Genomic DNA, 14,590 nt, shown 5'->3' on the forward strand with positions numbered 1-14,590 from the left:
AAGTATTATCCTGAAAGATCTGTAGATGATATCAGTCTACGCCTTTTCGAAACTCCGGTTTCAACAATGCCATACTCCTGAGTATTCCTCTCTATCTCATTACAGTTCTCTTTCTGTCTGCATCACTGACTTCTCTTCCACTACTTTCTCTGAAGACTTTTTCCCAAGCAATTTCCATTAGTTGTTTACTGGCAGGGCTGGCAAAACCACAACATATACAGCATTACTCACCTCTACACCTCCTGTGATCTTGATCAATGCCACTGATTAACCACAGAATTTCCTCTCAATAAACACAGAATGACAGACAATGTGTCATAATTTAGACAGTCTTAGATTTGAGGCAATACAATGGTACATACCTGGTTTGTGGTTGTATATGTACTTGTCTGATCGCCCCTATTAAGACTCTAAGCTGCTTGAAGGTAAGCCTCATGTCTTCTGTTTTTTTTGTTCTCCCTCAATACTAAAAACAATGCCTTGCAAATGCCAAAATATTCATAAAGTATTTGGGAAATGAATGAGACATAGGAAAATTAGTCATCAACTAAAGAAAGTTAAATATCCTAATTATGATAAGCGCATTTTAAAATAAATACTTGTCAAATGAACCTCATTAACAGTTACACAGTCTTTTCTCACAATCTATTCAGTATTTACTATGGTTTTTCATAGTTTTCACTTGACACCAAGTGGCTAAATTTATGAAAGAAATATTTAATATAAATTTGATAAGTAAACAAAACAAATCCATTATTTAATCACTAGTCTCTAAAATGTATTAGATTATCACCAAACACACTAATATTTTATATTACTTTTTATAAATTTTAATAACATTTCTCATAAAAATAGTCTATACTGATTTTAATAAATGACTACCTTGGAAACTGTACCTATCACTTGAATATATACTTTGCTAACTGCACTTAAAATAAGAATCTTTTAAAATGTTTCCTTGGCTGTGTCTATACAAATAAGGCAGAATTTCAACTGGATATACATTTTGTCAATTTATTTCCAATTTTGATGACATACTTTGTTATGTTTATAATAACTCTGCATGTAAATAAGTTAGGATAGCTATCATGCTTTGTATAGGAATTTATCAATCAAGAAAAACAAGGTTAAATAAGTCTTCTCTTAAATCGAATTCTATATTCACCGTTTACAGCAAGTTGGTGTATGCTAGGTTGCTTCAGTCGTGTCTGACTCTTTGCAACCCTGTGGATAGTAGCCTGCCAGGCTCCTCTGTCCACGGGACTATCCAGGCACGAATACTGGAGTGGGGTTCCATGTCCCTCTCCAGGGGACTTTCCCATCCCAGGGATTGAACCCAAGTCTCTTCCATCTCCTGAATTGACAGATGAGTTCTTAACCACTAGGGTCACCTGGGAAGCCCAACAGCAAGTTGGACATAAATGCTAAATGTTTGTAATTGCAACTGTTTGATCAGCCACGGGAGATCCCAACTTTAAAAATGAAATTTTACAATAATAACAATTTCCAAATTAAATCATTCACTGAAGATTAGCATCTCCTTGTTTTAGGCTATTTATATTTTCTTCTCTTAAATATAAAATGCAAGTAAGCTGTTTTGGGGTCCAATTCTATTCTGTATAAAATATTCATTGGAATTTTTTTAAGACTGTATGTACTGATGCATTTTTGTTTAACATGAGTATATTTTAAAAGAATGTTTTCAACAAATTATTTGTGGTTGCAGAAATACAACTTGATTGTTTCAAGTTTAGTTTTTCTCCAATCTAGTTTTCCTGTTCTGTTCTTAACCAGGAATGAATATTAAGTTGTAGAGTTTAGGCTGATGGTCATAACTATTAAGCAACATAAATTGTGCCTACCTCAAATCATTCTGCTTTAAAAGCTGTAACAAGTACAGATGAATTAAGAAGAAAAAAAATTATATCTACCTAGATTTTACCTCAAATGAGGTATTTCAAAATTACCTGGAGTCATATAGAATACATCTGAAATACATCTGGTTGTCTATAACCCAGAGTTTAACTGAATTCAAAGAAAGCACACAATAAATTGGAATAAATCTGAAATCAGTTAAATTTTCTTTGTTTACATGATACTAAGTAGCCTGTTGGAATGTTATATATTTCAAAGTTGTTTTAGTATTACTCAAACATAGATATAGTATATATGTGACAAACTTTTATTTAAAAAGTCTCTAATACTTCATGAATTTATAATGTCATAAGTTGTGTGACTGGGAAAAATATTTTTTACTTTTCTTCTTAATTACTCACGTAATCCAACATTAAGAAATAAAAGCAGATCACTGTTCACCAGAAGAAAAAGTAATATGTTTATGAGATACAAACACAAAGAAAATACAGAACATTTAAAAACACATCACTACAATTCACTCAGATAATATTACATATATAATTCAATTTGTTATAGTTTTTCTTTGTATAATTTTATACCAACATGATTTTTATGACTACATTTCTTATCTGCTTAATTTAAAAATAACATTTTTAACTCAATTTAATTTCATGTAAATTTCATTTTGTTTCCTTCTCTGGGGTCATCTTTCACATTTCTTAATTTTGGGTGCTGCATGATGTCTCATCCAAATTAGTTTAAATAATTTGCTGGAGATTAACATGCATTTTTTAATCTGATCTTTCCAAATACTTAACAAATTGTTTTTGATAAGTATTTTTTTATGTGTTTTGATATTTTATCAAAACAATTTTCTCATAGTCTTTGGTGACTATGAGTACATATCGTCAAAACATATAAATGAGAAAAATTTGGTTATTTTTACATGGTTGTATGTAAATAACTGCCATATTTCAGAATATCTAGAAACATATGTATGTTTGGCACCATGGTGGCAAAATCTATGATGAATAAATGAATTTGTCAAATTACCTCCAGATAAATGTATATCATGCACACAAAGCCTTTGGTGTTAGTTATATGATTGACCTTTTAATTTTTGTTTTATTTTGCTATTTTACAGATGTTACTATTGATGAGCCTTTCTATTCTGTAGAAGTCATTACATATATATATATATATATTCATATACATATATAGTGTGTGTTAAATGTGGACTGTGAAAAAAAGAAAAAAAGAAGAATTTCCATGTAACTTGATGGTTGATTCAAACAACTGGCTAAAGTAAAAAAAATAGTGTTTTATTTAACTGGCTAATTATCAATAAAAAATGGTCAATCCAACAGCTTATAGGGAAAAAAAACGAATCAGAAAGTAACTGGTCTATTGGAATTTCACTAGGAAAAGCAGTCTCTTCTCCTTCAGATTCAGTGATTACTTTTGTCCTGATCTAACCTACACTTAAACTTCTAATATCATCTTGGTGTCGAGATACAGAAGAAAGAAAATCCTTCTTGTGAAAATACACTTTCCTGCAAGCCCCCAGGGAAAATGTTAGATTTAAAAGAGGAGATGTTCATGTTAGCTTAGAGCTTTTCCATCTCCAAAGTTATGAATTAATACACTTTTATTGGATGAGAAATATTTTATTTTTAGGACTCAAGCTACCCTTATATTCAAATGTAAACCACAGAGGGAGAAGAAACAAAAAAAAGAACCAAGAGTAATAAGTCCTCTGGGCATGGGCAAAATGTCACATATCTGTACCTCTTCAACCTTGTCCTCTAAGTAAGACTTGGTCAGGTCATTTTCTGAAATCCTTATGGTTCTATATGATTTAATAAAAAATCACCATAAAGTTTTTAGTTAAGTATGTACTTGCCATAAATCACTTGTTCTATATGAAAAACTAGTAAAACAATTTAGTGCAAAAAAAAAAAAAAATGAAACAACACAAAAAGGAAACCCATGGAAAAGGCTAACTGAACACACAAAGAAAGCTTCAGCTCAAATACCTAAATTCACAAAAGCAACGTACAAATTTCGAGTTTTAAGATCTAAACAGTGCTTCATACATATTGACCAGCATATGGATAATACTGTTGTTTACTGTCAATATCATATTAAGTACTAAGTTTTTAGTATGTAATACAAAATGTACAATGTACAATGCTTGTCAACTATGGTGTTCACAATGAGAGAGAAATTAAAATACAAGCCTTTTAAATAAGTAGAATTATAAAACTGTACATTATGCTAACATTAGGGACTCACCTGAACGTTCTCAAGAACATTCTCTGAATTAACAAACACTGATCTCACAAATGACAAATAATTTTCTACTACAAAGTCTAGCAGAATAGTCAATGGCTCAAAACCTTAATCATTTAACAAACTGAAAGAAACTAATAACTTTAAAAATGACTTTTGAAAACAAAAGAAACATACAAGAAAAAACTTTCCAACTATAGATTTAAAGGATGACCATATTTTATTGACACAATTATTTGATAATGGTTTTGGAAAAGTAGACACCACACAAATCAAACAATCAAGAAACAACGATAAAAGGATAAACTAAAAAGAAATAAAGAACATGCTATGAAGTCTATACACAAGATAGAATTTCCATTTACAAGAAATAAAACTGAAGTAAACATGCAAAAGACACACCAAGAAAAACAGCACACATCCTTGGAGAAGGAAAATTAAACATGCAGAAAAATAAGAGTTTGAGTTTTGAGAGTAGCAAGGTAGTTTGAGGCCCAATTTACCTTCACTGTCTGACATGGCATGTTGGAAGTCATCCATGATGAATGCTATGTCACGATCGTAGCCTCGAGTCCGTGATTCTTCTCTCATGTGTTGCTGAACTTCAGGCAAAGAGTGACTGGATCCAAACTGGTCCCTGGTGTCTGCAGATATTGGTGGTAGGGGTCCAGCAGCAGCCCTGGCCATTCCCATTGGCTGTCCAACAGGACTGAGTGGACTTTCCTCTTCAGAATTCTGGGCCACAATTGGTATCCTTCCTCTACTCTGGCTAATAGGCAAACTGGTAGGCTTAGTTCTTCCAGAAGGTGATGCATGACTAAAGGAAACATCTAGAGCTTCAGCCTCTTGAGCTTTCAGTCTTAGAGAAGAACTGGAAGAATCTCTTTTAATTGATAAATCGAGCCCATAGACAGAGGAAGGTCTGGAAGAAGGTCTGGACCTGCTGCCACTGCTATATGGCTTATCCGCTTCATCCTGCAGAGCTGACCGTATGGTATTTCCTAAGGTGCCCAGTCCTGTGCCAAGAGATGATCCCATAAATTTTTGTTGGTCTGTAATATTTTTTCTGAGGCCAAAAGTAATATCATCTTGAAGAAGCCTTGCTCTGGAAGAAATGCCACCAATAGATGAAGTGCTTGAAGTCATATAGCTAGAATAATCAGGTTCAAGGTCTCTACTTTCTTGAATAGGTGAGAATTTTGACATTTTAGGGTCAATTAGTGACTTCTTATGCTTTGACTGCTTTTGATAAAGTATGGCAGCTGGTAGTTGTTTTGCTGCTTGTTTCTCAAGTGTGAGTCTACTAATGCTGTACTTCTCAGATTTTGGAAAATGTCTGTAACTAGTATCAGCATGGTAGTAATGAGAAAGACCAGCAAGGTGATCTAAGCTCTCTGCTCCTCTACGGAATTCTTGTTTAATCTGTTGTTTCAGAAGCTTTAACTCATAAGGATCCTCCATTGGGTCCTCCTCTGCTTTCACATAACTATGCAATCTGGACGAAGTCTGCAGAGGTGCTAGGAAATCTGTCACTTCTTGAGACCTACGTGTCTCAGTGGTTCGGAGGAGACGATCTGTTTTTGACAGATCTTTTTCGTGAAGGCTAAATGCAGTGCTTAAAGCTGCTGTTCCTTTGGTAATCTCACCAATGTCATCAATTAAGACATAATTTCGCGAAGTATGATGGTCAATATCTGCATAGAAAGAATCTGCAGATATGCTTGATATTGGACTGCTTGCCATGCTACTTCTTTCCTCCAATCCTATTCTCAAATCTAAGCTGTTGTACTTACTACCAAGATGGGAAACAGCATATGTATTATCAGTAGAAACAGGTGCTATCATCAGGGGTTGGTTGCGAATCACCTCATAGTTGGACGTTATCTTGGGCTCCAAATATAATGCAGTTTGCCGTGGCTTTTGTTGTATCACCATCATCTGTGATGGCAACTGATAAGAAGGTTGTGGGGTTGGTGTAGGTTGAGCCTGAGGTGTGAAGGACATCGTTGCCACAGCTTGGAAGGTTGGCTGAGTCTGATAAGGTGAAACTTCCTGATGGTACAGAGTCTGTTGCTGAAAGTGGGACTGTTGGGTGTATGGGGTGGGTGCTTGAGTAGGAAGGGCAGGGGAAGAGTATTGGTACTGGGTATAAGGACTCGTAGGAGGGACTAGCTGAGATTCTGTTTGGGTTTGTGGTGGAATAAACTGATTGAATTCAGTTTGGGGAGCAGTTCTTGGTCGCTCGATGCCATGCTGACTTTCAATTCGGGTTGGTCTGGTGCTGCTGACCTCACTGTCAGACATGTAATCACGATCCTCAGCTACTCCCTGGAGATAGGCTCTCTCTCTCTTTTCTCGCTCCTTTAACAAGGCCTCTTTCCTCCTGTTAATCCCCATTTCTAGGTACCGTAACTTAGCATCAATCTCCTTTTCTTCCTCATCAAGTTCTGCTTGTTTCTTCCTGAGCTTGGCAGATTCCCTCTCCACAAGATCAAGCTCTCTGTCGATATCCTGGAGAATCTTGGCTCGGGCCATCGTGTTGGTTCTGCAGATCCTTCTCCTGGAGACTGTGCCCACTGCGCTGTAGGCTGACGGGGTTCCTGTGGAGGTCTCCTCAGGTGGTGGGTTTGGCAGAGTTCTCTTCACTTTTTTCTGAGTGCCAGAGGTTGTTGCGGTTTGAGAACCTTTGGCCTAAAATTAAGTGAATAAAATACAATACTTTACTGTCAAGGAAAAAAAGTTAAAGGTAAAAAACCCCATAATTTACATTTAAATAAAGATGATTTCATATATGTTTTAGCTATGAGCATGTAATAAAATTGTGCCTATAATTTCAAGTATCAGTCACAGTTAACTGAGAAATAATTTTCCCCTTTTTAGTACACTGTTACATATTATTACAACTTATGTAACTTTAGAAATGAGTCTTGAAATCTGGCATAAAGTGCATTGCTAGGCAGGCTTATATTTTAGTTAGACTCTTGGAAGAACTCTAAAAACTAATTTTTCATCATATTTAATATACATATTATTACTTACTGAAGGTATGCCCAGAGTATTTGTGTTAATTATCTAAAATTTAAGTTATATTAGTTGAAGATACTCATTGTCAAGAGAATTGTTTACTTCTGTCTCACCACTCCTCTTTCACCCCCCGAAGTGTCTGTCAGTCCTAAACCACTCACCAATCATGAAATGTTTTGAAATGAAATCCCCTCATTCGCTACTATCTTCCCCCTCAAAAGAGTTACCTGAACTAATTTTCTATTTATTCTTTCAATATTTTTGTAACAATGTGAATCTATTTTTTTTTAATGTTGCTATTCTTTGGTGATTTTAGCTTCTTATTAATATGCTTTAGTAACTACCACATGAAGCAAAAGGAAGTGACCATAAACAGTTCAAAAATTCATTGAGGGTTTTCTGGGTGGCTCAATGGTAAAGAATATGCCTGCCAATGCAGGAGACACGGGTTCAATCCCTGGTCTGGGAAGACCCCACATGCCACAGAGTAACTAAGCCCATGTGCTACAACTACTGAGACTGTGTTCTGAACCCGGGACGGCAACTACTGAGCCCTTGCGTCCTAGAGCTTGTTCTCTACAATAAGAGAAACTGCCTAAAGGAGAAGATTGCACACGACAACTAGAGAAAAGTCTGAGCAGCAACAAAGATCCAGCATAGCCGATAAATAAATAAATAAAATTATTAAAAAAAAACACTGAAATCTTTAAAAAATATCAGAGAAAGCCTATAGGTAAACTGTCAGATATATTCCATTTTATTTGGTTAATTTGTTATAACTTGCATTCTAAGAATCACTGGTCTTGAGAATCATTTAATTTCAGAGTATCGGAAGACATGAGACCATTTTGACCATAATTAAAATAAACTGATACACTCAAAGCTACCCAAACATTTAGTAACATATTCCCTAACTAGATCTCAGGTTTCTGCCTTCTAGTTGCATATTCTTTACAAAATTCTTCTTTTTTTCCTTTTTCTTACTAATAATCCAAAGACCTTAATTCTTCCCTTTCACCCAATCACCAAGTATTAAAAACCAAAAAAATACATATTCATTCAAGACCTGTACTTCCATTGTCTTTTTACTATTTCCAAATTTATTTCCTTAAGTGTTTTAAAATCTGTTCTCTGTTGTCATTTTTTTCTTCTCCACTTATCTACCCTCTTTGTTTAACAGAAATAATATTCAGAAGCAATACCATAAAGGTCAATTAAGGTTTAAATGTATTTCTGAAATTTTAAATATTTGAATGAAATTCACAATTAATAAACATCATAAGTCTTTTAAGTATGGTTTTTGAAACTGTAGCTTATTTCTCACAGAGATCTTGAGGAATATGGGGCACTGGAACCTCAAAAGCAGCTGTTTGGTATGTTATTCAGTCTCTCTCATCCTTATTTCTTTTAATTTTACTTATTACAGTCAAGTCATAGAGCTGTCATGAACAGTAAATGAGACCTCTGTGCAAAATGTTTGTTACATACTGTAGTTGTTCTATAGTGCCAAGTCATGACCAACTCTTTTGTGACTCCCATGGACTGTAGCCCACCAGGCTCCCCTGTCCATGGAATTTTTCCTGCAAAAAAACTGGAGTGGATTGCCATTTCCTACTCCAGGGGATCATCCCAACCTAGGGATCAAATGCATCGGCAGGCAGACTCCTTACCACTGAGCCACGTGCAATTCTGGACATACTATAGGCATCCATTTCATATCATTTCCTTGCAAAATCCTCTCGTTTCTACAGAAGACTATGGATTTTTTAATAAATTCATATTCTAAATATTTAAAAAAACTGTTTCTTTGCAAAAAAAATGAGTGTGCTGACCATAATAGTAAATAAATAAATAATTATTTAATAATTTTCCAAATACTAACATATATATGCTTTCTATCTTTTAAAAAAGGTTTTTTCACAATAACCTTTCTGGTTCTTTGAATATCATGGAGTTCAATAGGAGACTGAAATTAATGACCATTTCTTTTCCTTGAGTTGCATTTAGTAGATTTGGTATATGGATAAGAATTTTCAAGTTTAAAATGTTCATCTGTACTACATGATTATGGTTGTGAAATGGTTTGAAAAAGAATGTTTCACTGTGTTACTCTGAAACTGTAATAGCATAGCAAAAGATAAAGACATTTCGAAGTAAGGATTTTTCACCAAAGGAGGTTAAAAATATCCACCAATTAATGTAACATGAAAAGCTGATCCTGGCAGAGAGAAAGTACACAGACAGAGAAGGTAACAATGCAATGGAACAAACAGAGAGAATGAAAGAAATTTCTGAGGTGAACATACACACTTTGAAAATTAATTTTTAAAACTTCTGAAGACACCCATTAAATGGGTGCATATATATATACACACACAAACATTAAATGAAAGAATAAATAAATGAAAAGATAAAACAAGAACCTGTTTAATTACTTTTAAAACTCTGAATCAAGAAATGAATTTCCCAGAATTCACTGTGTGGGATGAGTGTATGAAATCACCAGAAAGATAAAAGTATGAGTAATTGCAAAAAAAGACAACTATGTTAAGAGTAATGGTTATAATGAACTAAACTAGAAACTGATATTAGTTCTTACTGTTGATTGCTCATACATGTATATAATTTATCTTAATTTATGTTTAACAGTTTATAGTTCTCACTTGACAGAGTAAGCTTAGTCAAGTTCAGTCTTTGGTTATTTTAGAAGTTTATCATGATTAATGATGATGCAGTTGGAAGTCATGATTACAGACATGATAACAATCTAGAAAAAGCTTGGTGTTTAATAAGATTTTCTTTCCTTGATGACTAGCCTGGTCAAAGTTTTCAAACATATCTGGTGCCTTTAATCTGAAAAATAATTGTACTAAAAACAAATATTTAAAAATACTTGTGCAAATAATAGACCAAGGGAAAGGAAAGGAAGTCCTAAGAATAGAATGGAGGTTGAAAAAGACTTGAAGAAAAGTTAATTTCAATCGCAATAGTGATAGGAAGCAAACAAACTCCAGCATAACTTTTGCTGTCTGAAGATATTTTAAACAACAGTTCTTGGAGGAGTCCATTGATACCATGCATCTTGTATGATAGACAAAATGCACTTCAGCCTGGTGATGCATTAGTTTCTGTGAGATGGAAATACATACAGAGAGTGGTTGAATAACAGAAAGAGGAAAAATGGAGAAGCAAGTAATATATGTATATATATACACAAATGAAAGCGAGTCACTCAGCTGTGTCCGACTCTTTGAGACCCCGTGGACTGTAGCCTGCCAGGCTCTACTGTCCATGGGATTCTCCAGGCCAGAATACTGGAGTGGTTAGCCATTCCCTTCTCCAGGGGATCTTCCCAACCCAGGGATCAACCCCATGTCTTCTGCATTACAGGCAGATTCTTTACCATCTGAGCCATCAGGGAAGCCCATGTATACATATATATATAATGAGAGAGAATATAATTCATAGGTAATACATAATATAAATGCTATATATATGTATTTTATATGTGTGTATATATATAATATATAAAACCCTCGAAAATTTACCTATATTAAAGTCTCCACTCATCCATTTCCTTTTTTCTTACAGGTGGAAAAGTCAACCCTGGTTACTACACACTGGTCAAATTAACTCTAATATGTTAACTACCAGGACAAATCATCAACCTTTAAATGGGCAATCACTGTTGATGACTTGCAATGCAGTGTACTGGGCGGCAAGCACCATAGCTCTGCTAAAGAGAAAACTGTAACAGCCCAATTTAATTTCCTGCAGTCATAATGTGGCAGTCCATAGATAACATAGAAACAGAAGAAACAATCTCACAGGACTTCAGCAAAGCATTTTACATTGTCCTTTGACATAGTTGCCAACTTTTGGATGTAACAATAAAAATTGGTCATGCAATCTGTTAGGGATCTGCATGCAGACTATGACTACTCATGGTCCAGCATCAATGTAAGTAATCAATCTTTCTTAACCTTGGCACTACTGACATTTCTTTCTAGATGATTCTATATTGGGAGTGTGAGGACTGTTTTGTGAACTATAGAATGTTTAGTGGAAACTCTGGCTTCTACCCACTCATCACATCCTATTCCAGTCCTGTCAATCAAAAATGCCACTATACAATGTCAAATATCTCTAGGGGAACACAGAGGCAAGACGGTCACTGGTTGAAAAATCATAGATGTCACAGGACATACAAGATGGTATCTTCAGAACGAGATCGCTAATCTATTGTTAATTAGCTTATAGAGAATGCTGGTATTTGTATGTTTTAGTGTCTCTGTCTGAATGGAAAAAGCAGAAACTTGGATGACACCTTGAAAAAGAGAGCTCCTGGGATAAAGGGTGAAAGAAAAAGAGATATTCTAGGCTATGGTAACAATCTAAGCAAATTAATAAGGAGAGGAACAAATTAGATTTTGCCTTGTTATCAATTATGATCCTAAAATCAATCCCTTTATTAGATAAGATGATTCACACCTTTTGGATTAACATGAATAAATACTCAGAAGATATTCAACAAAGATTTAAAAAACACAGTTTTATTAGAGAACAGGGAGAAAAAAATAGATGCTTATAACTCTTAATAAAAATATGAGAATGTCTCTTTCAGTGCAGAAGATTAATTTTTCTAACTTAACCCCATAAAAATCTTGGGAAATTTTCCACAGGTGCAATAACTAAGGAAAAATCAGAGGATAAGGAATTCCTAGTCTGAATGAAAAATTATGTAAATGCTAGATCTTTGTTAAAAGTTGCTTGCTACTCTGAGTTCAAAAGAAGATCAATGGTATAATTAAAAAGGGATTACAAACTTTAGAGGAAACAACAGTTATCTAGTTTGAGAAATTAATTACCAGAATCACTAAGGGAAATCAACTGGATAACTAACCTCAACTTTAAAATCGAGAAATCCTTTCCATCTTAAAAATAATTTAAGAAAACAAGAATCAAAACAGCAACAACAAAAACCAGAAACACATATCTGATGGCTGCGTGCAGAAAACTAAGGGCATGTTTATTGTTCACAGTACTGCCTGAGATTCTGAGTAAGACTGCCCTTCAACTGTGCAGTATAATATACAGAACCGGAAGAGAGAAATTGCTCTCAGAGTCATCTGTCTCACCTTATTGGAATTCTCACTCAGGGCCTGTATTTACTTGATTACAAGAGAAGTCTTTGTCTTTGGAAGAAGAACACTACTTATATATATTATAAGTTCTTTGGTATTTTTACTTCTGCTCTGTACCTGGTCATTCCTTCTCATTAGGGTATAAATATCTTTCTACAAATGTCTATGCCTTTTAAGTATTAGGAAGGTAGATGAAATGTCTAGGATATTTGTCCCTTCAGACAAGATAGTTCTTTAAAATATATGAATATCCATGTAAATGGACTAGAAGGAGAGTTTCACCCTCTGAAATGTCAATGAAAGTATTAATTCACCGTTAAAGGGCCTCTCCACCCCACTATCTATAGTTTCCAGTTTGGGGACAAAATAGCAGTTGAATATAAAATATTCAGCATTCTATTCAATGCATTATATCATTAATAATGTATTCCAAAAATAGACTCATTTTTAACATTCCACCCCCACCCCTACACAGAGCTAAAATAGATTTTAAATGTTGAGTGCAAGGGCTCAGTTATTTCTACTGCTTTAAAATATACAAGAAAAATTAAAAATAACACGGAGTGGCCTGTGAAAAATGAAATTCTAAATGATACCATTCTGGAAAAATACTTTAAACACTGATAAAACATCTAAAATCCACTAGTCATTGCAATATGGCACAATGCTTGGCACATAAAACAAAGCCATCAAATTTCTTCAACTAAAGTAGTGTGGAACAATTTAATAACTATTTCTATGAATCAAACTCTAAATGAGCAGTATCATCATTGCTATGAAAATATCACTGAGTGATTGAAAAGAATATAGACACCTTTAACAATAAACAGTCTTGACTCTCTATGGCCATGGGAGAGAATTTACCATTTGTGAGTACACTTGAAATTGTTTTTTAAAAGTACTTCTTCCTTAATTGTTGTAATATTCTAGTAGCATCAAAAAAGCAAGAAACTAAATCACAAGAACTTAACAGTCAGAAAATAAAAACAAAGTAAATGCATATATTTAAAAGTCACACACAAGTTATTTCTTAAAGTCTAGTAGTGGAGACAAAAATGTTCTCCAATTAATACTGTGAAAGGGGCACTCAATACATCATGAGACATCTTCTGCTTTGCCTTAATGCACCTCTTGTCCCAGTTTGTCTTGTTTTCTTGCTGAAAGTCATTGCTCTTGGGCTGGGCAGCCAAGCAGAAAACTAGTTTCTACCTCACTGGACAGAAGCATTAGAGATGTCAGTCTGTGCAACATGTATTGTTTCTATTTTCTGGAATGTCCCAAACAGATTAATTTCTTTTCTCCTAAAATCTGTATAAAGTGTTCTAGAAAGCGCTCTTAGCAGTTTTTAAGGTGATCATTTTTTAGACATATGTATGTACAAGTATTTCTCCCTCCTCATTTCCACCCTCTATGCCTCCCATTTATCTATCTTTGTCATTTCTAGATTTTACATTTTCATTGGAAAAACACACTGCTGTGTGCTACAGATATATTTCTAAGCTAGTTTTTTTGCTTCATTCAAAATTGTATTTTCTTGATCATTTTCCCAGGAGAAAGAAAAGGCTTAAAGGTACTAATGACCTCCTTTCTTTTTCCTTTTAATCTCTCAACATTCAGTCAATACTAGGCTTAAAATCTCTCTTCTTGTAGTTACTACTTCAAAAATGTATTGGGGTGGCAAAACATATTTTGCCTATATGTTCTTAGCTAAGCAGAAAGAAGGTGTGGTAAACAGTGAGCATAAAGAGAAATAAAGAAGTAGTTTAACAGTATTTGTTTAACCTAAAGGTTATGAAAACGTGATAGCGTAAGAATTAAAATCTGATCAGATCACTGGAAAATAAACACAGATACCTCTTAATACTATTTAACTTCTGTATGTCCTGCTGGACTAGGATATGGAATGCTATGAAAAACTAACATCGATTACTTCTTCAAGGGCAGAATCACTTACAGTTCTAATATGCTATCGAGAGATAATGACTACATCCCTTTACCAGAAAATGTGTTAATAGTTTATGTGAGCAATCCGAAGTAGAATAATCAATACAAATTTCCAAGAATTAACATGGAAACTTATCCTAAAACACATTAATAAATACATATTAAAAAGTAAGACACATCCCTTCCTCCCTTCATTCAGATGCTAAATATTATAATATTGTCTGCCCAAGAATTATTTCATTTTGAGAACAAATTGTTGATCCACAAAGAGGGACTGGAGTGATTCCAACACTTCTATAAAATACCTCCTCATTTGACTCTCTCATTGG

General features: G+C 34.3%; 1 protein-coding gene across 5 annotated transcripts in view; it reads right to left on the reverse strand.

Annotated features, from left to right (window-relative positions):
* Positions 1-14,590, reverse strand: part of PCLO (piccolo presynaptic cytomatrix protein) — a 370,863-nt gene that overhangs the window by 133,583 nt on the left and 222,690 nt on the right. For all 5 annotated transcript variants that reach the window (XM_070470006.1, XM_070469997.1, XM_020878346.2 and 2 more), the window contains exon 7: positions 4,653-6,840. In XM_070470006.1, coding sequence (XP_070326107.1) covers positions 4,653-6,840 — 2,188 coding nt within the window. The remainder of the gene's footprint in view (positions 1-4,652; positions 6,841-14,590) is intronic.

The sequence above is a fragment of the Odocoileus virginianus genome, chromosome 1 (assembly GCF_023699985.2).
Source record: "Odocoileus virginianus isolate 20LAN1187 ecotype Illinois chromosome 1, Ovbor_1.2, whole genome shotgun sequence".
Taxonomy (NCBI): Eukaryota; Metazoa; Chordata; class Mammalia; order Artiodactyla; family Cervidae; genus Odocoileus; species Odocoileus virginianus.